Source organism: Lagopus muta, chromosome 2, assembly GCF_023343835.1.
Source record: "Lagopus muta isolate bLagMut1 chromosome 2, bLagMut1 primary, whole genome shotgun sequence".
NCBI lineage: Eukaryota > Metazoa > Chordata > Aves > Galliformes > Phasianidae > Lagopus > Lagopus muta.
Window position 1 is genome coordinate 94,438,471 of NC_064434.1, and position 27,861 is coordinate 94,466,331.

General features: G+C 43.0%; 2 protein-coding genes across 2 annotated transcripts in view; both read left to right on the forward strand.

Annotated features, from left to right (window-relative positions):
* ACSS1 (acyl-CoA synthetase short chain family member 1) overlaps positions 1-14,531 on the forward strand; it is a 35,710-nt gene extending 21,179 nt beyond the window's left edge. The window contains exons 6-14 of the mRNA XM_048936698.1: positions 287-434; positions 725-862; positions 1,419-1,511; positions 5,323-5,435; positions 6,297-6,423; positions 7,951-8,078; positions 9,656-9,719; positions 10,273-10,391; positions 11,282-14,531. Coding sequence (XP_048792655.1) covers positions 287-434; positions 725-862; positions 1,419-1,511; positions 5,323-5,435; positions 6,297-6,423; positions 7,951-8,078; positions 9,656-9,719; positions 10,273-10,391; positions 11,282-11,458 — 1,107 coding nt within the window. The 3' untranslated portion in view covers positions 11,459-14,531. The remainder of the gene's footprint in view (positions 1-286; positions 435-724; positions 863-1,418; positions 1,512-5,322; positions 5,436-6,296; positions 6,424-7,950; positions 8,079-9,655; positions 9,720-10,272; positions 10,392-11,281) is intronic.
* A 331-nt stretch (positions 14,532-14,862) lies between these two features.
* Positions 14,863-27,856, forward strand: LOC125689494 (adipocyte plasma membrane associated protein). The gene is made up of 9 exons (XM_048936701.1): positions 14,863-15,025; positions 17,742-17,858; positions 20,951-21,066; positions 21,561-21,653; positions 23,388-23,504; positions 24,742-24,916; positions 25,373-25,507; positions 25,825-26,017; positions 27,018-27,856. The coding sequence occupies exons 1-9, from the start codon at positions 14,934-14,936 to the stop codon at positions 27,225-27,227; spliced, it is 1,248 nt and encodes a 415-aa protein (XP_048792658.1). The 5' UTR covers positions 14,863-14,933; the 3' UTR covers positions 27,228-27,856.
* Positions 27,857-27,861: the final 5 nt, after the last annotated feature.

Genomic DNA, 27,861 nt, shown 5'->3' on the forward strand with positions numbered 1-27,861 from the left:
ACTGCAGGTATCCAGAGCTCTGGGCTTTAGTTGTAGGTTTCTATTTGGAAACAGTCACATTCCTTGTTCCCTGTGTGTTGGAAACAATCAGGAGGCTGAAGCCCTGGTCCCTCTGGCTTGTTTCCTAACATTGGGCTGGCCTTGTGCTGCTGTGTCTGTATGAGTGGCACGACTCACCCTGCTAGCTCTCTTGCTCCTTCTTGTGTGCATCCCATGCAGCACCTTACTCTTCAGCTCTATGTACCTGCCGACAGGAAATCAGTTGGCCTTACATTTATCTTTGCAGTATGTGTTTGACTACCAGCAAGGCGATGTCTTCGGCTGTGTGGCTGACATCGGCTGGATCACAGGACACAGCTATGTTGTGTATGGACCACTTTGCAATGGAGGCACCACGGTGCTGTTTGAAAGCACACCAGTGTACCCTGACCCAGGTAAGGAAGTGATGGGCAAACAGTTGGCTAGACGTGGCAGTGTGACAAGACAAAAGGAGGTTAGAAACTTGTCAGGTGTAACCTGTCTGCTCAGGGGAGGTAAAAGCTCAATTTCTTTGAAACAGATATGTATAAAGTTCAGGAACATGCAATGTTGAAAAAAATATATGAAATCTTGCCATTGTTTTTGCTCTGTGCTCACAGTAATCTCAGCCTCAGCTTTGACTGTTAAGCTTCATGTTGAGCTGCTGTGGTGGAATGTCAGTGTTGATATGTTTGTGATCTTGCAGGCCGTTACTGGGAAATGGTACAGAGGCTGAAAATAAATCAGTTTTATGGAGCACCTACAGCTATACGCTTGTTGTTGAATTATGGAGACAAGTGGGTGAAGAAATACGACAGATCATCCCTGAAGACCCTGGGATCAGGTAGGGAGCATAAAATTTTCCTGTGATGATGATACAGGGTTCTAGCTGATGAGAGTGAAGATACTAGAAGAATATGGTTATAAATAGCTGATAAAGTGGACTTCCCATCTGCCTTTTCAGTTATTGTCTCAGCAGAAAGGGAAACAAACTGAAGTTGGAGACACTGACCCTACATGATTGTCCCTTTCCTAGCTCATGTTGCAGGATTGTATTCTTTGTATTGTATTCTTTGCAGAAAAGGTTTATCCACTGGTAAATTAACTTTACTGGCTTAGGTGACCCAAGAAATATTTTACTGCTTTTAGGATTTTAGGAGTTCTTATACATGAGTTGCTTTGATTAATTACTTTCTGTGATACTTACTGCTTGCCTTCTGGTCTTTTTGGAAAAAGTCCTTTGTTACGTAAGTGCATTGCTGTCCTTTGCACCTCTCAGCAAAAAAGTTTTGAGCATTCTGCTTAATCGTGTGATCTCCATATTGTGCACCAAAAGGCAGAATGAACAGTCAGCAACTCCTTGAGTCTTAAGACTACTTCCATTCTTATTTTTGATCTAGTGGGAGAGCCTATTAACAACGAGGCTTGGCAGTGGTTCTACCATGTGGTGGGAGAAGGGCGCTGTACCCTCGTGGACACTTGGTGGCAAACAGGTAAAAGGCTTCCTCAGGGGGTGTGCACGGTTGTCATGGCTGATATGAGGCCAACAATGGGAGGTCTTGTTGCTGGTGTTCAGCAGTGATAGAACAAGTGGAAATGGCTTTAAACCAACAGGAGGGGAAATTTAGGTGAGATGTTAGGAAGAAATTCTTTCCTTTGGGAGTAGTGAGGCACTGGCACAGCTCCCCAGAGAACCTGTACTGCCCCATCCCTGGAGGTGTTCAAGACCAGTTTGAATGGGGCCCTTGGCAGCCTGAGCTGGTAGGTGGGGGTGGCAATCAGCCCACAAAAGGGGGTTGGAACTGGGTGGCCTTCCAACCTAAGCCGTTCTATGATTCTGTGATTCTGTATGTGTGGAGGAGAATTTGTACGTTTCTGTTCAACCCACGGAGCCTTATATAAGGAAAGCAACCTCCTGATGTTTTGGTCAGAGTTGGAAAGCCACTGGGCAGCTTCAGCACAAAATAACAGGGCAGCAGCATCTTAAAGCAATAGCAATATGTTGCACCTTTTTCCACTCTAAATGTTCTTTGATATTTTGAAAGCTGAAAAATCTCAATTGGTTCTAGAAACAGAAAGCAGAGATTGAATTTCGGTGCAGTGCTTGGAGTTGGCAGCTTGAATTTGAAACCTGAGTTCCAGTTGTTTATGAAACCATACTAACCTTGATGTGGTCTTAACATGAGAGGATATCATGAAAGAACATTCATAGCAGCATGTAGCCACAAACTGCACTCAGGTGTGTTTCATATTCTTGCCTCAAGAAGGACAGAGGAAGATGAAAAACTAAGCTGTGTAGACAGAGGCATATATTGCTTTTGCTGATTGGAAAGAAATCAGGGGAGGAAGGCTTTCTGGCTGAGTGGCAGGGGGACAACAACTGTTGCCTGATTTGGATCAGTCCCTCCCAGGAGAGAGGTAGCATGCTGCAGTCCTTTGGCATTCTGATACTTTAAAAAACAAGTGTACTACAGTTTTGGCAACATGCTTGGCCTAATTGTGTGCATCAGTGCAGGAGCTGTCTTTTATAGACTATTCGCCATCTCTTGCCTGCTGGACAGAATGGGCTGTCATGTTGGAGCAGGAAAATTGCTCCATCTGTTTCCTGCCTCCTGCTTTTCATGGTGAGCAGCTTGTAGGACTGCACAGTGCAGCCCCCAGCTCTTTGTTCATTTTGGTGTCAGACAGTCCTCTGTTCTGGTCACCAACATTCAACAGCTGCTAAGTGCATTTTGAATGCTCTTTCCCCTAACATTGACAAAAATATGTCCTCAAGTTGCAAGCCTCACAGCTTGCTGTGGAGCTATGCACTTAAAGGACACAGCACAGCTGTGAGCTTCCTGCCTCTGCTGAAGAAAAGCCCTTCCTACTCTTAAATTTCTAGCTGCTGTTGAGCAGATTATCCATTCCCTTTCTAAGCAAACTGCTCATGATTTCACTCTTATTTCTGCTACCAACTTCTCTATTTAGGATAACTATTACCCATCTCAGTGTGGTGAGTTTGCTTCTAGCGCACAATCAAGTTCCATTTAATCTGGATCAGACTCTTTGTTTTTGGATTTGAAATAGAACAGCAGCAATGTTATCTACTCTGTACTTTCTTAATACCTTAAATCGTTTGGGTTCTTACCTTCTTAGCAGGAAAAAGTCTGATGGATTAGGTGCTACACGCTTTCCTCCCTGCTCTGATATAAAACACTGGTGAAAAGCAGTTGATGGCTGTACAGTGGTGGGGATGAGAAAAAACGTTATTTTTGATGATGAAGACAAAAACAATATTTTTGGTTATAGCTTGTCTTCAGTTACTGATGCATGCAGTATGGTAGGTCGGTTCTCCCTTATACAGGGTTAGATCTTGTAAGAAGATGTATTTTTTGTGGGTTTTTAGAGCAAGAACTCTCAGGGGAGAGGTCAAAGAACATTTACTGGACAATCTGTAAGTGCAAAGTGCTTGATTCTGAATTTGAACCAAATGTAGTTTTGCATGCAGTTACCAGCTCCTGGAAGCATAATATAATGATAAATATTCATTAAATTGATTTTGCTAGAAAGTAGAATCAATCTTTCTCCACAGTTGATGCTTCCATTAAAGAGGAAGCCGAATTAATCATGGATGCACTGTATACACAATTATAAATGCAAAGGGAATATGGAAAGAGATCACAGAAACAGTTTGATGGATGCTGGTTGTGATCCTGCAGCGTCACCTCTCACAAACGATTTCATTAGAGCTCAGTAATTGCACAGCTCTGTACACTGTCCTCTATGGTACATTGCTCTCCAAAGCAACAACACGTTGCCAGTTAGTAAAGCCTGGTGGGTGTACAGATCAGCAAATGATGATTTAAGAATCCACTTGAAAGTCTTTGGATGAGTGAATAAGTGAGACAGCAATTACAGGAAGCAATTTTAGTAGCGTTATGCGCAGATGAGAGAGACGAACGTTTCTGTGGCTTTTAGTGTTAAAATATTAGGAATTGCTGGGCTGTGATTGACAGTAATGGAATCAAATCTGTGTTTCAGTTCCAGGTATACTTATTCACAGTGCAGAGGAAACACTTGGTAGTTCCATTTTTGTTTTTCAGTTAAAAAAATACCCACAAAATACAGCTGTTGTATGCAGCTGTGAACAAAAGCTGTTTTTGAGAGACATCTGTAAGTAGGTTCTGGAAGCTTTGGTTGTTCGTTTCTTACACTGCCAGTTTAAGACAGGTCTTTCCCATACAAATAAATTTCGAAGCATCCCTGCTACCATTCATTTCTGAAGCATGCATTTCCTCCAAGGCCCTTCCTTGTACCCACATCAGGGTAACTGATGGATGCAAATTCAGGGACAGATTCAGCCTTTGCAAACCTTGATTTCAGTTTCCACAACCTCAGCAAAGCTGGTGGAGCTCAGCACTCTCTAAGTGGCAGAACATAGCTTAGTTTCTACAGCTATATTTATTAAAGTTTAATGTTCCTATGTTTTTTGTCTCTCATTTGTGTTTTTGAGTTACTTTCATATCTTATTAAGGTTGGAATCTGATTTAATGTTCATCTCAGCAGGCATGAAAAAAGAAAGGTTAAAAAGTTCAATTTTGAATAGAAGACGATCTCAAATTGCTTGTAAGGGGTGGGTTATTCTCATTCTCTGTAATAACAGTAATTCAGACTCCTGAAGTGCTTTTCCTACTAACCTTAGACAGCTGTAAAAACGGCACAGGGAGATAAATCCCCTTTCTCTGTAAAAACACTACTAGGGTAGGAAATGGGGCTGATGAGTATTGTCCCTGCTGCCAAGCAGCCCCATTCATGTGAAAAAAAATCTTGGAAGGCTGTATGTATGCATTAGAGCTCCTTGTATTCATTGCTAGCTGGTAGCTAGAGGAATTGGCTTATCCATGAGCTGATTTAGTGCCAGGCTTTTGGGCAGAGAGCACATGGGCTGACTCAGGACGCCTCCTCGTGCCTGGTTTGCTGTGGATATATCCATAGAAGGGTGCTGAATGCATGCAGTACCTTGACACTGCAGGGTCCGCAGGCCTTCGGTGCACAGCCAGTGCTGCAGCCCCTGCTGTACTCCCTGAGAAAAGCTAGGTGGGACATTAGTGGTCCTGATGCTCAGTGCCGTGGAGAACTGCTCTTCCCTGAGAAGGCTGCATGGTCCCACTCTGTGCCATGCTACTAGATGTTGAATAGTTCCTTCCCAGTGGCTTTTACTTGGAGATGGCTTCTGTATTCTCTTTAACAGAGAAGAGCTAGCATTTGCTTTCATCCAGCATTGGATGAATCTCAAATATTTTATTTTTCATTATTTTCCAGAAACTGGTGGCATCTGCATTGCCCCACGGCCTTCAGAGGAGAAAGCTGATATCATTCCAGCTATGGCTATGAGACCCTTCTTTGGGATTTTCCCTGTTCTGATGGATGAAAATGTGAGTTGAGGCTGTGACAGGTGCCAAGAAGAGAAGCTACTGTGTTTTTCTGCCTTAATCACCTTTCCAATGGGAGAGGAACAGGATCTGGGAGGACGTATATTCCTCCATTAAAACAGTAGAATAAAAGAGCAATTTATATATCTGGGCATATCTCAGATATCCATACAGATTTCCAGCCGGGCATTGCAAGCTATCTCTGGAGAGATTAAAAGCTACTTCTTCCATTTCTGAGTAGTCAGAAGTCATACATGTCTTGGAAACCAGGGAGATAAGCAGCTGGCACAGTGCATACAACAACCAGTGACTTAACAAGACTGGCAAAGCAAGAAATCAAGTCTTTCAGGGGAAATGCAAGGCATGAGGCCCTGCAGCAGTGCGTGTCAGTAAGAGATTGATGCTGATCTCTGAAGCTTTGCTGAGCAATCCCCACCAGCACTCAAGTGCCCAGTAAAGCATGTAATCTCCTCATATACAGTTTAATAAGGGAATGTGGTGATTAATGTAAGTGAAAGGGAAAGGTAGCAGTCCAGGCACCTCCCTCCTAGCCTCACCCCAGGCATCCTCTGGCTGCTTAGCATGCCTTTGTTGTCATCTTTTCCAGCCTTGCCCTCTGCAGAATCACAGGATTCACTGTTCTTTGAGACTTAAAATTGTTTTATCTGCAGTGCTGAAGGCCTTGAGGAGTAAGGAATGCCCAGCACAGATGGTGTGTTCACTAGAGGATTCATCTTCTCCCCATGTGGCCAACCATTGGCAGTCTGCACTGAGCAACAGGGTGATTCTTACTATATCAGTGAGTCAGAGGCACTTATTCTTATTTTGCTCTTCTGATCATCCTTTTTGTGCTTGAACCTGCAGGGAAAGGTTTTAGAGGGCAATGACGTGTCTGGTGCACTCTGCATCACGGAGCCGTGGCCTGGCCTGGCAAGAACAATCTACAGAGATCACCAGCGATTTGTTGATACGTATTTCAAGGCCTATCCAGGTAAGGAGAGTGCCAAGGGAGTGTGGTTTGCACTGCATTATAAGAATGCTCAATATTTTCAGCAGTGCTTTGTGATATTTCTATTCAAGCTAGATCTTGGGGGTTGCTGGAATTTGGTGTGTTGCGTGTTGTAAGCATGCAGTAATGGTTCTAGCTGTCACATGGAAATGCATTTATTTATAAAAATGTAGTGCCTAGAATAAAAATCCAAGGACACTTTCTCTGGGGCCATTTTTGTCTCGTTTGGAAATAAGCATTTAGGATGAGAAAGTACCTCCTGCATCACTGAATCTTGCCTGGGCTGTCACATGCTGTGTTACACCTGCCCCTTTTTAAGCATGGTCACGTTGTACCTGGCAAGTAATTGCAAGTGGCAGAGAAAACATTTTATGGGAAATTGGACAACACCACTGTCTTCAGTCAAGGGAAAGGTCATGGGGAGTCACAAGGTAGAGAAAAATTGGAAAGATGGCCTGGCAAGTTGTGCAAAATTGTGTGGAAAATAAGAATGGGAAATTGATGAAGTTGAATGAGCCCCTATTCTCTTATCTATTCTCTTATTATTCATTTCTATCTGCATCTGCAATCACAGTGATATTTAACATAGGTTGATAGCTCCTATCATTCAATAATTGATTTGAAGGGCAAGAAGCATGACTGAAAATCCATGAACTGGACAGTAATGGATCCTGCCAAAAGCTGCCTTCAGAGCTTGCAGCATTAGCTGCCAGCTGCTGTGCCAAAGTGCCACAGGAACAATTCTCTCCTGGACATGGCTTTGTTTGTTTGCTTTTCACCTAACCCAGTAGCAGAGTTTCTACCATGGTCACATGCTGAAAAGGGATCATTTTCTGGGACCTGAGTCTTCATTAGCCAGGAAAAGAAGTGGCATTTTATCAGACCCAACGTAAGTGATTAAAAAAATTGTCAGTATTCGCACATACAGATGTAGTAGAACTGTTCATTTTCAGCTGAGCATTTGTAATTTTCATTGAGTACTGAGGTGAAGCTAGCAGCAAACCTGAGTTTGACCAGCAGCCTATGGCATGATGGCACATGGCATTTGAACTATTTTGGGGCTGTATGCATTAGTCTGGGTGAGCAGTTGCTGTGCATCTGTAGGAGTGTAAAGCACAGGGAGATCTGAGAACCCTTTTTGTTTTTGTAAATCCAACAGAGCATCACTGTGTTGTGTTTGTGGGCTTGGATTTATCGCAGGTCATCAGCCACTGGTTGCTGCTGATTGCCTACAGTGATTGTAGGCAATTATGCCTACCATTGCCTTGCTGCTGCCCAGATGACATAGCAGCCAATACAGCCTAATGATAGCAGCCAAAGGCTGAGGATAGCAGAGGGAAGTGGAAAATGATGTGTGGCCAATCATGCATCTGTAAGCTTAGTCTGCAAACTGTCTGATCCACCCTGCCTTACTTGTCATCCTAGAGCCACATCTGTTCTGAACCAGAGTCCCCAGGAAATAGGCTGGCACACTTCCTACTAACAACCACCCACATCTCTTTCCATTAGGTTACTATTTCACAGGGGATAGTGCTTACAGGACCAAAGAAGGCTATTACCAGATAACAGGGCGTATGGATGATGTCATTAACATCAGCGGACACAGGCTTGGGACAGCAGAGATAGAAGATGCAATGGTAAGCTGCAAGCAGGCACACATCTCTGGGGCAGGGTAGCCCTTGAAAGAAGCTGTATGAATTTAAACAAGTGCAAAATCTGATTTGTTTGCAGTAGCAGTATTGCCTTTGAACCTCTGCCCCTACTTACATACAGCTGCAATTTTAGATGCTGGTAGAGTCTTCGTAAGGGATTGGCTCTCCCATTCCTTCCTTTCCCTCTACTAACACTTAGCCTTTACTTCCCAAATCAGCAGTTCATGCTCATCTGGACCAGCTGAACATGGCTGAGAATTCAGTAGCACTGAAACAACCTTGATTCACAACAGCTGCAAAGATAGATAGCCTGTCTTTCTGAGAGAAAATAGTATTAGCTTAGAGGATTGAAAACAAAAAGTCCGCAAAGCACTTACCTTCAAAGCTTGACCTGGATATTTATTCCTGTATTATGTGCCTTGCCTGCAAACAGCACTTAAACGTAACATTTGATGAACCTGAATTTATATGGCACACAAGGATTATGTTGTCTCCTCTGTGAGTAAATTTTTTTTGTTTGGATGAATTTATGATCATGGATATAGGATCTGGTTCCTTCCCCACTTTTTATATATGTATATATGTGAATAGGCAAATATATTTTTCTGCTATATTGCTCTGTGATGTTTTTTCATATTTTTAATCTAATTTAAGACATAATCCAGTCTTTGGTTTGAGATTCAGGTACATGAGTTCTCCCAGCCTGTACACCCAAACTGTCTCCTTACTGCCAATGAGTATCAGTTTCACCCAAGAAGTGTGGCAGAATAAATCACTGTTCTGGAGCATAATAAAAACGAGCATTCAGCAGAAAAACCCTTCCATGCTTCTAGGAAGAAGTGAAGGCCAGATTCTTTCTTCCTTCTGGTGTGCTTTGGTTGCTAATAAACACTGATCAGGTGTTGACTGTGATATTGGCATTTGTTCTGCTGGAGACAGATCTCTGAGGCACAGAGCAATGCAGGATTACTTTTGTGTATGATTTGACTATGGCCAGACATCACTTTGGACTGTAGCTTTACACACACAAAGAGAAAGCATCACTGAATCACAGACTGGTTGAAGTGGGAAGGCACCTCTGGGTTTATCTACTCCAGCCCCTGCTCCAGCAGGGACACCCAGAGCTGTTCACCCAGGCCCCTGTCCAGGCAGCTTCTGAAAGTCTCCAAGGAGAGAAACTCCATAACCTCTCTGGGAAACCTGTGCCAGTGCTCCAGCACCTGCACAGCACAGAACTGCTTCCTGATGTTTAAATAAGACTATTGTGACCTATTGCTGCCTCTTGCTGGTGCAAATTCAGCTTGGTGTGCTTTGGGTCCAGCAGTGTATGTGAAAATGCTTCTTAGTGTATTTGAAAGCAGGACCAGTCCAGTGAGTAAATGCTACTTCCAGAAACTGGTGCCTGTGGCCACCAGCTGACTATGGAGTAGGGAGGTGGAATCCAACTTTCCTGTTCTGCATGCAACAAAGAGATGGCAAGATACTGCAGATACTGCAAAAGTAGCTGGCACAGATGCGGAAGGGCTCTACGCTCTGATTATTTTTGTTTTATTTTTGTGAAGGCTGATCACCCTGATGTCCCTGAGACAGCTGTGATTGGGTATCCTCATGAAATCAAAGGAGAAGGTATGTGAAAAACAGCATTCTGACTTGACACATAAATACATTCAGTTTCTAACCTGGCCTCTGTGCTAAGTGGTGTCTAGGGAATAGAAGACTGGTTACTGTTGGTTGACTGGCAATACAGTCCTAAGGTGCAACAGCAACCACGAAAATAACTTCCTAAGCTAAATGCAGGTATTGCTCCCTTGACTGTTTTCATTCGTAGTGTTTATATATATGACAGAGCTTTCATAAGCAGGATTGTGCTCAGAAAAGCCCTTTGAACAGATGGGTTTGTGTTGGTATTGATCCCAATGACTCTGCTAGTCATTGTTGTGCTATCATTGTCACTGAGACCAATCTGGTCTATGGATGCCAAGACAAGACTGGACCTTTATTCTAGGGGCTTGAATCTGACTGCTTTTGTAAACATGACTGATGGTTTTCTTGTCAGTCCCTAGATTGTGACTAAGAATGATTTAAAACCTGCCTTGGCATTCAAATGAGTAGTTCTGCCAGCCAGGACCTAATATGAAGTACTCGTATTTCATTTTCATTTTTCTCATTTTTCTTCTAGGTGCCTTTGCTTTCATAGTGCTAAAAGAGCAGACAGCTCATACAGACCATGTCAAAGAAGAGCTCAAAACTATAGTGGCTACCAAAATAGCAAAGTATGCTGTGCCTGACCACATTCTGGTAAGAGGGAGACTAAGGGGGACTGGGAGCAGGAGCAGTCGCATTTACTAAGCCTTGCCTTTCCCATCTGCTGCGTTGCAGTTGTCTCTCTCTAGCAGGACAAAGGAGCAGGAAAAGAGAACTTGCTGGAGGGATCTGTGGGTGGAGGAGGCAGGTGCAATGGTCTGAACGTACACATCCATGCACAGAGAGTACTGAGAGTACCTTTCCTGGCAAGAATTCTGGCAAACGGGAATTTTAGGCACACCCTGTGCCTTAAGCGGCATTTGTCATCCCTTCTTTGAGATGCAGCAGCATTACTATTTTAAACTAAAAGGGGAGAGACTTAGATTATTATCAGAATTTTTTTTACTCAGAAGGCAGTGAGACTCTGGCACAGCTGCCCATAGAAGCTGTGGTGCCCCGTCCCTGGATGGACTTAAGGCCAGGTTGGATGTGGCCCTGGGCAGCCTGAGCTGTGCGGGATCCATGGCGGGATCCATGTTCCAATCCATGGCAGGGATTGGAACTGGGTGTGCTCTAAGGTCCCTTCCAACCCAAGCCATTCCACTGTTCTATGAGTTTTCAAGTGTTTGTAGTTCAACAGTTAACAGCTTTTCCAAGGCCTCAGTCTTCAAAAAGCTTAATATTCAGCAGCACCCAGCCTGGAGTTACCCAGCAATGAATGAATGAGAAGCAAAGTCTAGTTAGGTAAGAATACATTTTATAGCACAAAATATTGATGCAAGCAGTATTCCTTTGTTTGGACACAAACTACTGTGCTCTATGAGTAGCTCCTAGGAGCTGTAGCCATGAGATAGCGCCAGGCTTAGGACAGTTCAGCTAGATTTCCAGGTTGTTTCCATCAGGATCCAAGTTCTGATTCAGGTGTGTCTTTCTCTTTTCTGCAGGTGGTGAAACGCCTTCCTAAAACCCGATCAGGGAAGATCATGAGGAGGCTGCTGAGGAAAGTAGTCACTGAGCAATCAAGTAACATGGGAGATGTCACCACACTTGACGATCCGAGTGTCGTCGCAGAGATACTGGATGCATACCAGAAATACAAAAAGGAGAAGAGTTCCTCATAGCAGATGCCTTTGGAATATCTCTGCTCTGGAAATGTGGAGGGTCTTGAATGACGAGGCAAACAACATGGTTCTCTCTTCCTGTATTCTGCAAAACTCTGTTCCCTTCTAGAGAAATAGGATTTCTTCTCCACAAAGTGTTTTGAGTTGTTCAGAGCTAGGAGGCATCTGCTGTCTTGCACAGTCAGGGAGCTCCTTTTCACTGCTTCTAGAGCTGATGTAGAAAAGCCATTGGCAGTTTCCATTAGCTGTGGTGAAAATAATACGAGGTAAAACAAGATAAAGATGTTAATATTTCTCATTTCAATGGTTTTATACAAGGAAATGTTTTTATATTATACTTCTGTTTTAAGAGCAGCCTTGGAATATATTCCTTCTATTTTTCCTTCAGCTTGGATATCCAAGTTCAAGTAGTTGTTTTTAACTGCAACTGTGGTGCCTTTTCAGCAATGCAGGGTTTTTAGTAGATATTTCATATGTATTATTAGGGAAATGAGAAGGACATGGCTAATCAGATATTTATCTCATGTTCTGATAATTCCTGTGGCTTTCCTCATAATAACTTGTGCCTTCCACTATATTTCCAGAACTTCCCTGCAACACCTACACAACCCAGCATTAGAACTTCCAGCTACAAAACTGAGCCACAAAGCCTATGTCTGAACTCTGCACATCCTCAGTGCATTGCCAGGGAACTGGTCCCAGGTGTTTTCATTCTCCTTTAAGAGACTGAGATCACCAACTGGGATTTTAGGGCAACTTTCCTCTTCCTCATTAGTGATGATAATTTCTGCAGTTGTCTTTGTTTCTTCAAGTCATTATGGAAAGGAAACCATATTTACTTTGCTAGTGGAGCATGGGGGAATAAAATCCCAGTGTTCAAGAGAGGTTTGAAGCTAAAGAGATGTGCTAGAAGGTTTGTTGTGACTTGCTGAGTTGCATGATTTCTAGTCAATGAATGGTTATTTTAGCCCACTCCCAAGTGATCTGTAATCTGACAGGTAATCAGCAAAGACAGGCACCCAATTTGAAGGTAGGTTGGTTCTTTCATCAGAAGTTGTCTTCATGCTTGTTATTTCAAGATGTCCCCTGCCGTGTCTGTCCCTTCCATATGCTGCTGTGCTGATCTTCCAGCACGTGCCATGCCGGTACACACAGATTGCACAATCCACAAGGAGAAGGAAGTGCCTCTTAGATGCTTTCTGGGAAATGATGGTGGTATTCCAGACTAGCAACCTCAGAATAACAGGAAACAACAGTCTTTGTCTTTCATATGCTTTTCACAGCAAGGAGTGGTGAGTTTTTGGCCAGCAGAGATTCTGGTCCAAATGGGGAAGACAACTGTCAATATGATATGTTCTCAGTCAGGCCTGTTGCCTTTGATCTCAGAGTTCCTTTTGACTATGTTAGGTACGTCTGTTGTTGGATTTTTAAATCTATGTGTCTCCAGGGTCTGGGTAATACAGCAGGGAAGATCATACTTTGTTGCGGTTCCCATCCTTCTGACTGCAATCCATTTTTGCCTAAGGTAAGTATACATCCTGTGGACTTTGTGGGAAGTCGAGGATCAAAAAGTTTGACATAGCTGACAGACTTTAATATTTTGGGAGACAGCCACTACGTACATCCTCTATTGCCACTGCAGAAATAAAACCCCTCTTCCTTAAGTGATTTTCAAGTGGGAAGCTGACAGTAGTTAATGCTTTTGACAGAAAAGTAGACTCTCTTGTTTAGACAGGCTGTCTGCACACGCACAGTCTCCCCCACACAGTCTGAAATATAGGGTGGAGAAAGAGAAGTGGTCTTTGAACAAAATCATACACTTTGATGAAGAAAGCATTTTCTATATTACTGAATTTCCATGTGAAGGTCCAGTATTCACTGACATTTGATCTAATTCATCTGAACTGCTTCACAAGGACTGGCTTTGTGCTTTGGTGCACTGAGACACTGTTATCCAATTCATCTGGTGAGGAAAAAGGGGAGATAAGTGTACTGCTTCATGTGCATCTGTGTATATTCTGAGGCCCCTTTGGATGCTCATAGAGAGCACATGGTACTGTCATAGTACTACTGTTATAGAATCAGAGTCATCACAGTCAGAAGAGATCACTAAGATAATCATGTCCAATTGTCAGCCTATCGCCACCACTAACCATGACCTTCAGTTCCACATCTCCACATCTGTAGAACGTGCATTAAGTTTGCCAGCCTTAGAAGTCCTCCTTTCATCTTTTTTTCTGTAATCTCTAATTGCACTGGTTGCATTACCAGTCCTAGTCTGAGTTGAGCTGAGCATGTTGCTATTTCCTGGATGTGGTGAGCACCAGCAGTGGTGTTTGTCAGCAGTGCTTTCAGCTTCATGTGCAGCTGTTTTGCCACCCGTCCGGACTTTGCTTTGAGGAGGGGCTCAGCCTGCAGAACTGGCACTGAGGTCCTCAGTTCTTGAAATACTAGGAGAAAGATGCCACTAGCAAAAGACTTCAGGCCTGCTGCCTTTTGAGCTGATCCACTGATGCATTCATCAGTGGGGAAAGTATACTTGGAATACTTCATAGTGGGATCATTGGATACTCTTGTGTATGGTTGATTCATTTGGGAAAGCAAAAGTGATGGACCTTTGTGCATCCACGATTAATGTGGGGGTGATGTGCTGGATTGCATTTGTAACCTCATCAGAAGAGTTTCAGAGTTTGTTTTACCTGCTGCAGTCTGACACAAAGGGCAAATGAAAGCACTCAACAAGGGAGACAAGGTCTGCTAGGGAAAGAGCCTCTAGGTCTGCTGCGGCAGCACCTAGTAGTAACATAACCTTGCCATGCCTGTCCATCATGTTCTTACCTCATTTTCCCACTCAGATGTACCCATGGAACCTGATCTTCGTGCCTTTTTTCCCACCCAAGAGACCAGACCACAATTTTCTTAATTTTAGGAAACAAAAAGGCATCTCCTAGAGGCGATGTGTGTTGTACAGATTAACATTTTGCTGTTGTTAATTGTCACTTTACATTTATTGTCATTGACCGAAATCCGTGATCTCCGTATTCAGATTTTCATTAAAAGAAGCACCCACTTCTGCGTGATGTGTTGTGGCTTTGTGCCGTAGGCGTCTGACTCTACACGTGTGGGGTTTCGCTCCCAGCAGCCAGAAAACCAACTTCGCACTCCTCACCGAGCTCTCCCCCGGCCCGTTTCGCGCCAGCCGCGGTGCAGCCCCCTGCCGCCACCTGGTGGATGGAGCCGCTCCTTCCCGGAGCGGCAGCGGGGATGCACCGAGCTCCGCTCCTGAGGACGGGACCGCGGCGGTTCAGCGGCCGTCTGGAGGCCGGACACGGCGGGGCCGAGCAAAACCCCGCTCTGCAGCTTTCAGCGCACCGCCGGAGGCCCGCCGAGAAAGCGCGACGCAGCGCGCAGGCGCGGCCGCAGGGCGGGGCGGGGGGCGGACGGAGGCCGGAGGTCGGGGCCGGAGCTACGGAGGATGAATGAGGCCGAGGGGCTGCGGCAACGCCGGCCGCTCCGCCCGCAGGTCATCACCGAGGACGGCCCGGCGCAGGAGGCCAAGGAGGGCAGGTGGGAGGCCCGTCCGGCGCGGGGCTGCGGGCCGCGTGCCGTAAGGCGTCGCCGTCCACCCGGGGTGCCGCTGGGCGCTCGGTGCTGCTCGGACGGCGCTCGGGCGGCCCCGTGTGTGCCCGGTGGTGGGGTTTGTTGGTCTGTCTCACCATCTATCTGTTTACGTATTGGGGCTGTTTAAACGCAGCTCTTGGAGCAGTGCCGCTTATCCCGTTGTGGCTTGCGCGGATCTGCTGTGGGTGTGACTGGCTGTTGTGTAATGCTGTTAGTTTGTTTGGAGCTGGCAGTGGTTCAGAGAGGTGACCGCACACCTCTGTGTGCCTTATAAACACTTCATTGGTTTGAGGTTTGGTTAAGGACGATCTCCTTTACAACTCCCTGTGTACCGATTCAATTCAAAACTGGCTTCTCTGTAACTGCAGGCGGTAGCAGCAATAAGAAAGCAGCGTTTGCTTTGCCTTCCACCAAAGCTCGATCTTCAAGGTCCCTTCTAACCTAAACCACTCTTGGCTGGCACTGCTTTGGTTCACCATCGCTGATGTCTTTTCCCATTTGAGTGCCCCTCAGATTTTCCTCTCTGCTCCTTTGTGTCTCCAGGGTGCAAGAGGTGCTTATTACTGTACTCATAGCCCCCGTTAACAAGGGAGACTATCGGCACCTTTAAATTGCTCTTTCCAGCATCTACCTCTCTTGCTAATTTTTCTCACATCAGTTGTGTTTCTAGGACTCTGTAAACGATCCAGAATATTCACAGATCCCAGTCTCTCGAGACTGTCCTGCATGAAGCAGTGGAAGTACTTCTGAAGGATGCCCGTGTTCCAGATGGGAGCCGTGCAGAAACTCTTGCTGACGGCTGCCCTCCCTGCTGCCTCTCCTGCCGTTCCTATGCTGAGAGGAGGAGGCAGCCCACACTGCTGGCTGTGCTGACCTCTAGTGTCTTCTTGTCAGCCTCTCTCCAAGAGCTGTGTGACAGCATCTTGTTTTAGTTCTCAGTGACAACTAAATTGGTGTTTTTATAACTAGAAGTTTGGGAATTGTTTGATTTTGTTGATGTGCATTTGCTTTTATTTAATTTCTATTATTTCAGCAGTATCTAAAGTAGGTCTAGCAGTTTGCAGGCTTGGAGCGGGGGTTTGCATGTTGCCTCATTCTTCCTGCCTGCTTCCTTTATTATCAGTACATTGCAAATTTGTTTAAGGCTCAGAAATATGACCTTTACCTAATAATGCTTTCAGGAGCTTTAATTAAGTTGGCTTGGCAGATGAGTTCTCATCCACCTTTATCAGGTTCCTTTTGTGTGAGCTATTCTCATCTGTCACAAAGGTGCTTCTGTGATTGCTGACAGCACTTTCAATTTTTAAAGTATTGAGCCATCGTTTTCTGAAGGACTGTGGAACGGCGAGGCAGGCAGCTGAAGTCTTTGTGTAGACTTAGAGACCACCTCATGTCTCTGTCACTCTCTCCACTCCAAGGGCAAGGGGAAAAAGAGTGGGATGTTGCTTTCTCAAGACATCTGCTGTTCCAGCAGACAGTGCTGAGATCTGGTGGTTCGTCACAAGGGCAGTCTGGCCCCTGGGGATTGCAAAGAGGTCGGTCAATGTAGATGAGCAAGCTTATTTGAAGCAGCTTCGTGATCTGATTACGTCATCTTGGAGATAGGCTTATTGCTGTAACATTGCTGATGAGCCCAAAGGGGAGTGCTGTCTGGAAGGAGCTGTGATGGGCAATGAATATTTTAGCATCAGTTTGTTGTTGGTGCAGGCAGTGACCAGATTCAGGCCTGGCTGTGTCCTTCCTTACCCAGCAGATAATCCCAAAGGTTACCTCGAGGCAGATAGCAGCACTGCGTGTACTTGCTGTTAGCTCCCCAGTTTTGCTGTTTGTGGTTTGGGCAGCAATTCTCTGTCCTGTTGTTTGGATGTCAGGCTGGTGAAGGACAGCACAGTGGAAATGGTCCAGGATTGATGCAGGGCAACCAGGTGCCATTTGCCTCTGTGTAACTGATACTGAGTGGAGTCTGGCTGACTGTGTCAGTGAGCATTTGGGAGTAGCTAAGGGTTGGGAACTGCTTTTCTGCTTCAGGTCTGGGATTTGTTGGACGTGGCTCTGTGCTTTCCTCTGTAAGTGCTTGATTGAGGTTTATCAGCTTGTTGAGAAGAAAATATGTTGTTGTTTGTTCAGGTTTTGCTGTTTGTTGTGTGTTTTGCTGGATTAGTAGGAGGTGCTTAATTGCATCTGCATGCTGGGGCTTAAGTTTCAACCCAGTCTTCACTACGTGAAGAAAGCATTCAATTAATCTCCTCTAATCTTGTATTCGTTGTATTAGTTGCTGGGACTTTTATTAGTACATGCCTGATTTCTGCTTCTTGAAAAATTCTGGAAGGTGGAGGTTTAACTTAGAGCTGGGAAGGAAACTGCTGCCAAAATATTAATTCAATTTAAAAGAACAAAGTGTTGGGTTTTGGTCAACTATAACTTGCATGAAACCTGTACGTGATGCTGCTCATAGCCTCATGTGGTGCCATTGTGCAGAGACTGCATACATACCCCTTTGTTTTATATTAGCCATTAAGAGTATTTGAGAAGGTGATTGAGTAAAAGTATATCTGCGTCCTTTGGTATAGGAAATGGGCTGTTAAGGTTTGTGGATTTCCTTAATTATTACATGCTAAAATAGCATCACATGTTAATCCTATTTCTTGTGTGTTTCTGACAGTGCTTACAGCAGCAAGGTGTTCCGTGTTACCTTCTTGACTTTGGCTGCGTCTCTGGCTGTGCCCCTGCTTGGAGCAACTGTTCTACTGGATTGTCCTATAGACCCCCAGCCTATAAGGTATGTTGTTGCTTTGTTTTAAAGTAGATACATGGAACTGTGACTTTTGCTATGTGTTGTACTACTTTTTGATGAATGAGGCAACTGTGTAAAGCGATTCCCGCTGTATTAGGAAAATGGGGATTGATTGCACTGTAACCCATTGCCAGGGCTTGCTTTGCAAACCCAATCTGAGGTACCTTTGCAGTGTCAGCACTGATCAGTGAAGGAGCTGAATTACTTCCTTTGATCATTAACCTCAAAAATGTCTTTTTTTTTTCTTTTTTCTGCTGTCCAAACTGTCAGTAGAGCTTGTGCTTGCTCACTGAATGCTCCTGCCTTCAGGGAGACATGAACTATATTTTCACCAGGGGACAAGCAGGACAGTTGAACCCAAGCTGTACCCATTTCTGATGAGAGACACTATTCATATGAAGATGTGAACTGAATGGATAACCTGACTGTGTTGATTCAGTGCTTTGTACCAACTGAACCATATGGCCATGTTATATTTAAATGCACATCTTGTGAAGTAAATGCATTTACTTGATTTGTGTCTTGAACTGTCTGAATTAATATCAAATATGGGATGTAACAGTGAGCCAGCTGCACGAGAGCTGCATTGTGTGTGAAACTGTGCTAGTGTAGTCAGGTGATTTGGTGCTTCTGGCATTTTGAAGTAAGTGAAAATGCTAACTCTGCTGAAGATTTAGGTTCAACTTGATAATTCTGCAATGAGAAGGAAGAACAGCGTTGTGAACATCTCTAGGGTTTAAAGAAACTGTTGATGTGGCAGGGTAGTACTTACAAATCTTGCCAAAAAGCTATTAGACCTAAGCCGCTTGCTTGCAAATCTTAATAAAATACTTTCTGCTGTGTTGAGTTTAACAAAGTATTCCCTGAAATACACTGCAACTCAATTCTGGAACCTAGTAGGATTTGTCTGCAGAGCTTTTCCTATTATGTTGTTCTGGTCTGTTTCTCATCCAGAATACTGTTCTGTAACACTATTCTGCATGCTTACATCTCTTACTTTAAGTCCCTTTTGCCAGACTAGGACAACCATTCTTGCCCAGATCAATGACTTGTGTTGCTTTAAATTCTTGAAGAGAAGCTAAAAAGCTAATTAAGGTGTGGTTTAGGCCTGTACAATAGGAAGGATGATAATTCTGTGTGGTGTTTCTGAAGTGTTCTGAAACAGCTGAAGTAGATGGGTGCTTTTTGGAGCAATGACTTCAGTGGAAGAACGTGTAAAATTTGCATTCATATTACTCTGGTAAACCACAGGAAATAAGGAGAGTTAAGAGGGCAGGGCGAAGGCAGGTGACACCTGAAATTTCATGTGAAACATCTGCAGCTGATTTATTCCAAATTCTTTCTCTATGAGTCTGTATTGCAAGATATTGATCCTGGGGAGGATTTTCTACTTGAAAACATAACAGTCCAAAGTTCTTGGCAAGTGAGTGAGTTCCTTATCTGCTGTTATCTTAATCTGAAACTCTCTAGCACTTGGAAAAAAAGGGTGAAAAACTATCTTGTCTTAGCACTGTGAAAGCAGCTCTGCTGTGGACAGGACCTTCAAATTAGAAAGTTTGCTATCTGTAACAAACAGATAAAGTGTGCATCTCTCTCTCCTTACATTATTTGTATTGTGTGCCTGTTCTCTTCAGTTCTCGTAGCTTTTACAGTTTGCAGGTCCAGCTAACTTTTTTTACCCCTAGTTGCTAAATACATAGAAATTTCCACAACTTTCACTGTAGGAACAATGTGGTTGCAATGTTGCTGGTCCTGGGGAAGTCCTAGATCCTGTGTACCGTGGCAAATTTTGGACTCAAACCATGTCTTTAGAGATTCTGTGGATGGAAGGCATTTGCTTGTGGTCATATAAGGAGTTATTTAAATTTAAAAATTCTTCCAGAGCTTTGCCCTGGGAGCTTTAGTGTGCTCCTGTGACTGACCAACTAATGAGCTTACCACCTTGAGCAAGAATGCAGCTTCATTAATGACTTGAAATCATGGAGACTGTAGTGGTTGGTGTTTGTGTTTTTAAGAACTTAAGAGTGTGGCTGGAACATATTTGCATTTATTAGCACAGTTGGGGCTGAATTTGGAGCACAGTGCTCTGGAGTGTGGTATTTGATTTGAAGCTGTGTAGACATCTTACTAGTACCTTTCTCCATATTTCTGTACTTGACTAGAAATCCAGTTGACTTAAATAAGGCTATTATGTGAATAAGGGCTTGCAAAATTGGACCCTATTTTATAGTTTTTAGATTTCAGTGCAATTCCCTTTAGGTGCAACTTAATCCTTTCAGTTGCTCTTTCTCTATGGGAATGCATTCAAATTATGAACAAGAATATATTTTTCATTATGGTATGAAGATATGCATGTTGAATGCTGGAATGTCTTCTGTCACTAGTAGTATGTCAGTTAATAATAAAAAGTTATTTATTTCCCTTATTGAAGATGTCATATGGAGTCAGATCTTAGTGTATTGTTATACAGTGTTGTTATAAGTCTTTTTGTTTTGTAATAAGTATCTGTCTTTCCAGGAAAAATGGTTTGGTAAAAACAGCTACTTCAGCTGAGTAAGAAAAGAGTAATTCTATCACACACTGCAACAGGTTGCCCAAGAAGACTGTGGATGCCCCATCCCTGGATGCATCCAAGGCCAGGCTGGATGCTCTGGGCAGCCTGGTCTGGTGGTTGGTGACCCTGCACATAGCAGGGGGTTGAAATTAGATGAGCATTGTAGTTCTTTTCAATCCAGGCCTATGATTCTGCTGTGTCGTGGTGCTGAATCCTTTGCCTTTCTGTAAGGAAGATGGACATGGAATGTGTTGCTGGGCTTAAAGCTGACTTAGAGATACAATTTAAGAATACATGATCAGTCTCTTTTCAGATGAGCAAAACAAGAAAATTTTGATCTTTGATGAACAAGAGTTACTCTTGCAGCTTGCCAGCTGTGTGTCTCTTTAGAAATACATTATATATGAAGTGTAGGTCAGCTTTCAGAAGTTGGCAAACTAGGAAAAGGTGGATCCAACTTACTGCTCAAGAATGTTTGCACATTTGTGCAAAGGTTCATGAGTTCTGTATTCTGTTTTTGCAGCCTGAAAGAACCACCCCTCCTGACGGGTGTGCTGGAGCCCAATAACAAGTTACAGAAAGCTGAGCGACTATGGGAGAATCAACTGGTTGGGCCAGAATCCATCGTCAGTATTGGAGGTAAGCATTGAGAAAAGGTGTTTAGCAGTTGTATCCTTTATTTTCTTCCTGCTAAATCTTCTCACGGATTATTAGAGTATTAAATATATATATATAAATCCACAGCAACAAAGCATTCTAAATTCCTTCTTCAGATTACAGTTTTGTTGCCTGTCTCTGTTAATGTCATGCTGAAGTGACTTCTTGAAGCCACACTTTTCTGTTACCTATTTTGGTCAGAATCAACAGAAATTCTCTAGGAAATCTTCCCGTTTGTGACAGCTGAGCTATGGGTGAAATGAATGATGTGACCAGGAGGAAGTTTTGTTATGCCCTTTGAAAAGTATAACTAGCAAACGTAGGGTTTCAGATAAATTGAAGATAGAAGAGTCCTACCAATGGGCTCTGCTAGTCCAATCATCATTCATTTGCTGCTTAATGTGCATGTATGGCGAAGTTTGTGTTGTTTATATTCAGCTTTGTGATCAAGTTAATCACACCAGTTACTTTTGCAGATGTGCTATTTACTGGGACAGCTGATGGAAAGATTCTCAAAATTGAAGATGGGGAAGTACAGACAGTAGCCAGAATTGGCCATGGTCCTTGTGGTAAGTGACATCCTTCTGAGCATTTTGTACCCAAAAACAGGAACTTGCATGGATGAACTTGGTGTTCTGTCTGGATTTCACACACGAGTGCATATCTTCCCCTGTGGACATCTGTAACAGAAATATTAGTACGTGTATGAATGACATATGAGTGGAAATAATTCTACAAGCACTGGAAGGAACAGCAGAGCAAAGAGCTAAAAGAGTGGGAATGGGTGCTACTGATAACAAAGGACACTGCTCCTAGCAGTAGAATTTGGGAATTTAGTTTCTTTTATGCCACCATTACAAGGTCTGCATTCTGATAAGTCTTGCAGCATGGATGACCTGTAGAAGATCCTGCATCTTAACCCCGGGAACATGAGGTTGCATGTGTCACAAAGAATGTTCCTTTTCCTGTTGGCCCATCCAGAAATAGCATATACCCAAAAAAAGAAAACAAGAAAAGGTCAGCAACCTGACATGTTTATGTGAAGGTGAAGTCAGCAAGACTGTGGGGTGAAGGGCCACCCTGTAGAAACTGAAGACCTCTAAGCAAGTGTTAGTGGATGAACTCTGAGATAATGTGTGAATAGGTAAAATCAACTTCTTTGGAGATTTTGTAAATAAATGTCTGCTCTATAGAATTTTACCTTGCATTTGTTGTACCAATTTCCCTTCCTCGTTAAGTGCACTAGAGGATTGTGGTAGCAGTTATTTCTTGTTGAATTCCACACATCTTTTCCAGCTGCTCATTTGCTTCACTTAATGAGTTTTCTGGAAGTGAGTGAGTACAGCTGATAGTGCATTGTTTATTAGTATTTACCAGTTATTGATGTCTGCACCCTTATTTTGTCACTGGTTAAGCAGAGATTGTAGGCCGTTGTTACGTAGCTCTCACTAACGTGCTCAGCATTTTAGGCATTTTAAAAGGCTGTTCACAAGACCAGCTCTGATCTGTTTCGGCTGCCTAACAAGTAGAGAAGCCTTGGCACTGACAGCAAACAGTTTGCTGCCAGCTGATACACAGCTGGACTTTGAGCTTTTGTTCAGGCATGAATGTGGGGGAGAGTGGATATGGCAAATCACCTTTTCTGTTGGACTTGCACCGCATGCAACATATTCTTGTGAAAGGTGGCAAAGTTGTGCTTCCTGCTACTTTGGGGCCAAAGAGGTAGAGAGGACCCTAGAGTCATGTTCCTTCTCAGGCTGTGGAGAAATGGTGATAAAAGGGCTGCTTTCCCCAGCAGGCTGTCTTGATAATGTCTCAAATTAGAGATGTTCTAAATGTCACAGTTCCTTAGGATTCAAGTGGACGCAAATGTTTCATGTTTATGGTGTTCTTAATGTACAAGTCTGTAGTCATAAGAAAACTATTCTTTCATCAGGACATTAGCTTTTTCCAATTAGAGATACTTCCAAGGAGTGTGTACCCTTTATTATGAAAATAAACTTACAGTAAGACTGATCCTTCATAGGAAAAAAGTCTTCATTTAAATCCAATTTTCTGACATTCAGCCCTAGTTGGGGCAACTGCTATCAGTTGCCAGGCTATTTACTAGCTAAGTTTATCTCTAGACTGGTCATAACATGGAGCTATCTGTATCACTCCCACTCAGACAAGTAAAAACTGTTTCTTTCATGAATGGCACTGGCACTAATGTCTTGTTAAACTGTAGTTCAATCTCATGCAGCAAGCGTGAATGCCCTGTGTTTATTTGTATTTGGAAAACCATTTAAAACATTTTTCCTAAGGAACTCCTGAAGATGAGCCAACTTGTGGACGACCACTTGGTATCAGAGCGGGACCAAATAACACCCTTTTTGTGGCAGATGCTTACTATGGACTCTATGAAGTTAATCCAGGCACAGGTATGACTTCTCTATTCAGCAGTTCTCTTCTACTGAGAAATCTGCTCTTCATTTGGAGTTTTGCCCGACACTGTAGGCAACGCCTGTCTTTTCTTTAAAGCAGTTTGGAGCTGTCTGGATGAAACATGCCATGCAAGAACTTTTTCTTGTAGCAATCACTTCTTCTCTGTGTCTGTCTAAATCAGTGTTAACAGTTGCTTATCTTCTGGTAAGCTGTGTTTTCAACTGTCAAAATAGATGCCTTGGGACTCATGAGCTCTGTGCAGCTGTTAATTTTCATAAAGGTAGAAAAATTATCTTGCAGTTACATAAGCTTTTTGCTGTGTTTAGTATTCCTTTATTTCTGCCTTAATCTCACAATGTGGTAGTGAAGACCTCTCCTCTGTAACCCCAATCTATAGAAGGGGAAGAAAGGCGTAGCTTGGTGTGGCTGAAGATCAAATGGCTTGTTCCTGCTGAGACAGGCACTGCTGCTTTGTGTCCTTCATTGTATGTCCCTGAGCCAGATCTCAGTTTCAAGAGCTGTGTCATCAGCAATCTATGGTTTGTTTTCTTGAAGGGTTCACTTTCTTTACAGTTTGTTTCCAAATTGGCTGTGGGTAGGGGGAAGGAGGCTTGGACAAATGCCATATTGGAAGGATTTAGACTGTGTGGCTTTGGGAGAGTGTAATCAAAGTCTCCCTTACTGATGGTAGACAGCTGCCACATTAGTTCAGTCATGCCAAAACAAAGAAGAAAAACAAACCCCCGGCCCAAATATGACTACAACAGATTTTCATCAGTTGTGTTAGAGGCTTGGCCATAATAATTTACCTGGTGATGTGCCAACTGTCCCAGAGCAGTTCAGTGAACCTGCCAGTGCTTTCATGTTTAAAAAGTACTCTTCAATCCTACGGATTGACGGGGAAAGAGAGTGGTAATTGGTTTGCTTGAACTCTACAACGCTGGGACCTGCATTCATGCTTGGTTTAATGTGAATTAAACCAATTCAGAATTGAGAAATGTGGCAAGTCTGGTGCCTATCAGAAGGAAACGTCTTCCGTTTCAGCTTTTCTGAAGAGTGTTTTCTCCTTGTCACTTACATTGTGTTGAGTTATTCCATTGCAATCCAAAACCTTCTTACTTAATGGAATGGAAAAAATGTGAAGTGCTTGCTGATTTTCTGTTAGTATTGAACTTGCTGCCCAGGCAGGACATATAAAAGCTGGCCTTATATGTGTGTCTTTTTTCTGACCAGGTGAAACGAAAGTGCTTGTGTCAACCAAAACGCTAATTGAAGGTCAGAAGTTGTCGTTTCTGAATGACCTTACTGTGACCCGAGATGGCAGGAAAATCTACTTCACAGACTCCAGTAGCAAATGGCAAAGAAAAGACTACTTATTCCTGCTTATGGAAGGCACAGATGATGGGCGGCAAGTATCCCTTCCCCAAGGCATTTAGCTTACTTTAAGCTCACCTGTAGGAATGGACTTGGACACTTTCTTGGTCTCCAAGTTTTTGTTGTTATAAGCCATCTGTGCAAGCACTGCACTGCCCACGAGAGGGTGGAAGAAGATGTGGATGATGCTGATGAGACCTGCAGCAAAGTAAATGAGATTGCTTTTTTTTTCTTCTCCTTTGAGAAGACTCAAATGGAATGTGCTTTTTAAAAGAGAGGGTGTTAGCATGATGTTCTAACTAAATCTTTAATGGATAGACCTCTTGAGATTGGCAGTTGTATTTCTCCTGACTTCATAAGCAAGTGCTTCCTTGTTATTTATCCACTTTAACTTAGGTGAAATACATGAGCAAGGAGGTGAAAAGTGAGAAATGAAATCACAGTGGGTGAGTATTTGTCTTTACAAACATGTATAATACTCTCTTTTTAGCCTGCTTGAATATGACACAGTAACAAAAGAAGTGAAAGTCTTAATGGTGGGACTGAGGTTTCCCAATGGTGTTCAGCTCTCTCCTGCAGAAGACTTTGTCCTGGTGTTGGAAACAACCATGGCCAGAATCAGAAGGTGAGTGTGACTTCACTGGAACTATTGACTCCATCCACTTAAAAATTAACTGGCTGAGCTGAATGACAAAAGAAATCCTAGATTAACAACATCAAAGAAGACTTTCCATTGGAGATATCTACGCTGCATAATTTTTCCTACTGTGCTCCTTGGGCACAGTAGGGTAAGCTGACTTTTTCTGACAAAGAAGAATGCCTATGCTTTATTTCCCTATGCCAAGCTAAGGAAAAATTATTTTTAAGTCAATTCCTGTTTATACTTCATTAATTAGACTGCTTGATTTAAGATATTATAATCCTGTTATTTATAACTTTCAGGTATTATGTGTCTGGGCTGATGAAAGGTGGAGCAGATATGTTTGTTGAGAATATGCCTGGTCTTCCAGATAATATCAGATTAAGCAGCTCTGGTGGATATTGGGTAGCTGTGCCAGGTGTCCGTCCCAATCCTGGATTTTCTGCGTTCGATTTTTTGTCTGAAAAACCATGGATTAAAAGGATGATATTTAAGGTAAGAAAAAAAGAATGACCTTTAGTATGGGAATGGAAGTGACTAAAAAGTTGGTTTGTTCTATTTCTTCCTATTCACAGGAAGATTAAAATAAAAAATAGTGCTGTTTAAAACTGTTGTGGTTGTCTTCATGTGGAGCAGTTTGTGTGATTCATGCGTAGAAAAGCAAATGTTAGTTTCAATAAGTAGCAAACAGACATCTCTTTGAATTGCCTTCCATGTTGATCTCAGAAGAAAGAAAGAGGAGTTCTCTCTGCCCTAGCCATGCAGCAATACAGGATCTGTATTTGGATGTATGAAAGAAGACTCCACCTCTATACCTGAAGTGCCTGAAGGACTTATTGCCAAGTGTTTGGAGAGGTTTTAAAAAATTTCCTCTATTCTAGTGGCTTCCCTAGGCATCCTAGGAGATGTGTATGCTTCATATACTGCTGGCTGGCACTTTGTTCTAACTCAGTATGCACTCCCTTTTGATTAAAGAAATAGCAATAATAACATATTTTGTGAAGGATATCTGATACTGAGTAAATGGAATAGTTCTCTTTACACAATATGAAGACTTGAAAATGCTTTCCTAAAAAAAACTAATTAAAATCAACTGGCAGCATTTAGGATAGCAGTGACAGTTCAGCTAAACGAACTCTCATCTGCGCTGTGCTGTCTTTGCTGGTGTAGTGCAGACGCCTTAACAGAGCAGTGCTATGGGTGGCAGAGCATGTCTGCAGCTTAGCATCAGCTGTGCCAGAAGAAGCTGCTGCCTCCTGTGAGGACATTTGTTCAGCCCAGTGTCAGAGTGCATTTCTGATGGCTGATCTTTAAAAAATTTTTTTTGAGCTGTCACATTTTAAGCCTGTGTAATACTGTTTACTCAAAATGTGTGCTTTTGTTCTTAGCTGGTTCAGTTGAGGGGTGTGGAACGTTTTTTGATTGTATATCTGACTTCCAATTGTGTACAACAGAGTCTTTTGATAGTTTTCCTTTTTTTTTTTTTGTCTTCTAGATACTGAGCCAGGAAACTGTGACAAAGCTCGTGCCCAAGCGTAGCCTCGTTGTTGAACTTAGTGAGACAGGATCCTACAGAAGAAGCTTTCATGATCCCACTGGAGTGACAGTACCTTCTGTTAGCGTGGCATATGAGCACAATGGATATCTTTACCTGGGCTCCTTCCAGTCCCCGTTTATTTGCAGACTTAATCTTCAGCATGTTTAACCATCCATCCATGATAAAGTGTCACAGTCCTGAAATACTCTAGAGGTATGAAGGAAGCATGTGATTGAAGCAGTGTGTGACTGAGGAGGGAAAGTGAAGACAGCCTGTTAATAAGTGCACTTAGCACTGCTCTGTTGCCACAGGAAAATGTACAGCTTGCTGTATCTGTCCTTGGTTTCACTGCCCTTGCTTTGGAGTTGGCATGCATAATACTAATGTCTGAGGAATACGGTGAGGCTTCTTTGTGTGATTATTTGCTCAAGCAAAATCCACTGCATTTCCAAACCCAACCCTGGAGTTTTCTTAAACAGGCAACATCTGTCACCCATAACGCAACTGTATGTTTATCTTACCATTGAAGGGTTTACAATGTATGGAATTTAAACATGTATGATCTGGACTGAAGAGGATATCTTGCATGTGTTTATACTTCAAAGCCAACTGTTTAGGAGTGATTACAGTGCATGTTCTCACTTGCATACAATCGTGCTGTGGTATAGGCAGCGACATCTGGAACATGCCTAGAAACCTAATTATTCCACTTGGGTTTTTTCAATTGTAGCCTATGTAATCAACATTGGAAACTACGGTTAACAGCTAATCAACATGCAGATTTGATTTGATCATTATCTAT

What these genes read in the sequence shown, in the direction of transcription:
- LOC125689494 (XM_048936701.1), top strand. Translation starts at nt 14,934, where the DNA reads ATGAATGAGGCCGAGGGGCTGCGGCAACGCCGGCCGCTCCGCCCGCAG. An exon ending in CAGGAGGCCAAGGAGGGCAG is followed by an intron (nt 15,026 to 17,741) that starts GTGGGAGGCCCG and finishes TGTTTCTGACAG; the next exon opens with TGCTTACAGCAGCAAGGTGT. An exon ending in ATCCATCGTCAGTATTGGAG is followed by an intron (nt 21,067 to 21,560) that starts GTAAGCATTGAG and finishes TTACTTTTGCAG; the next exon opens with ATGTGCTATTTACTGGGACA.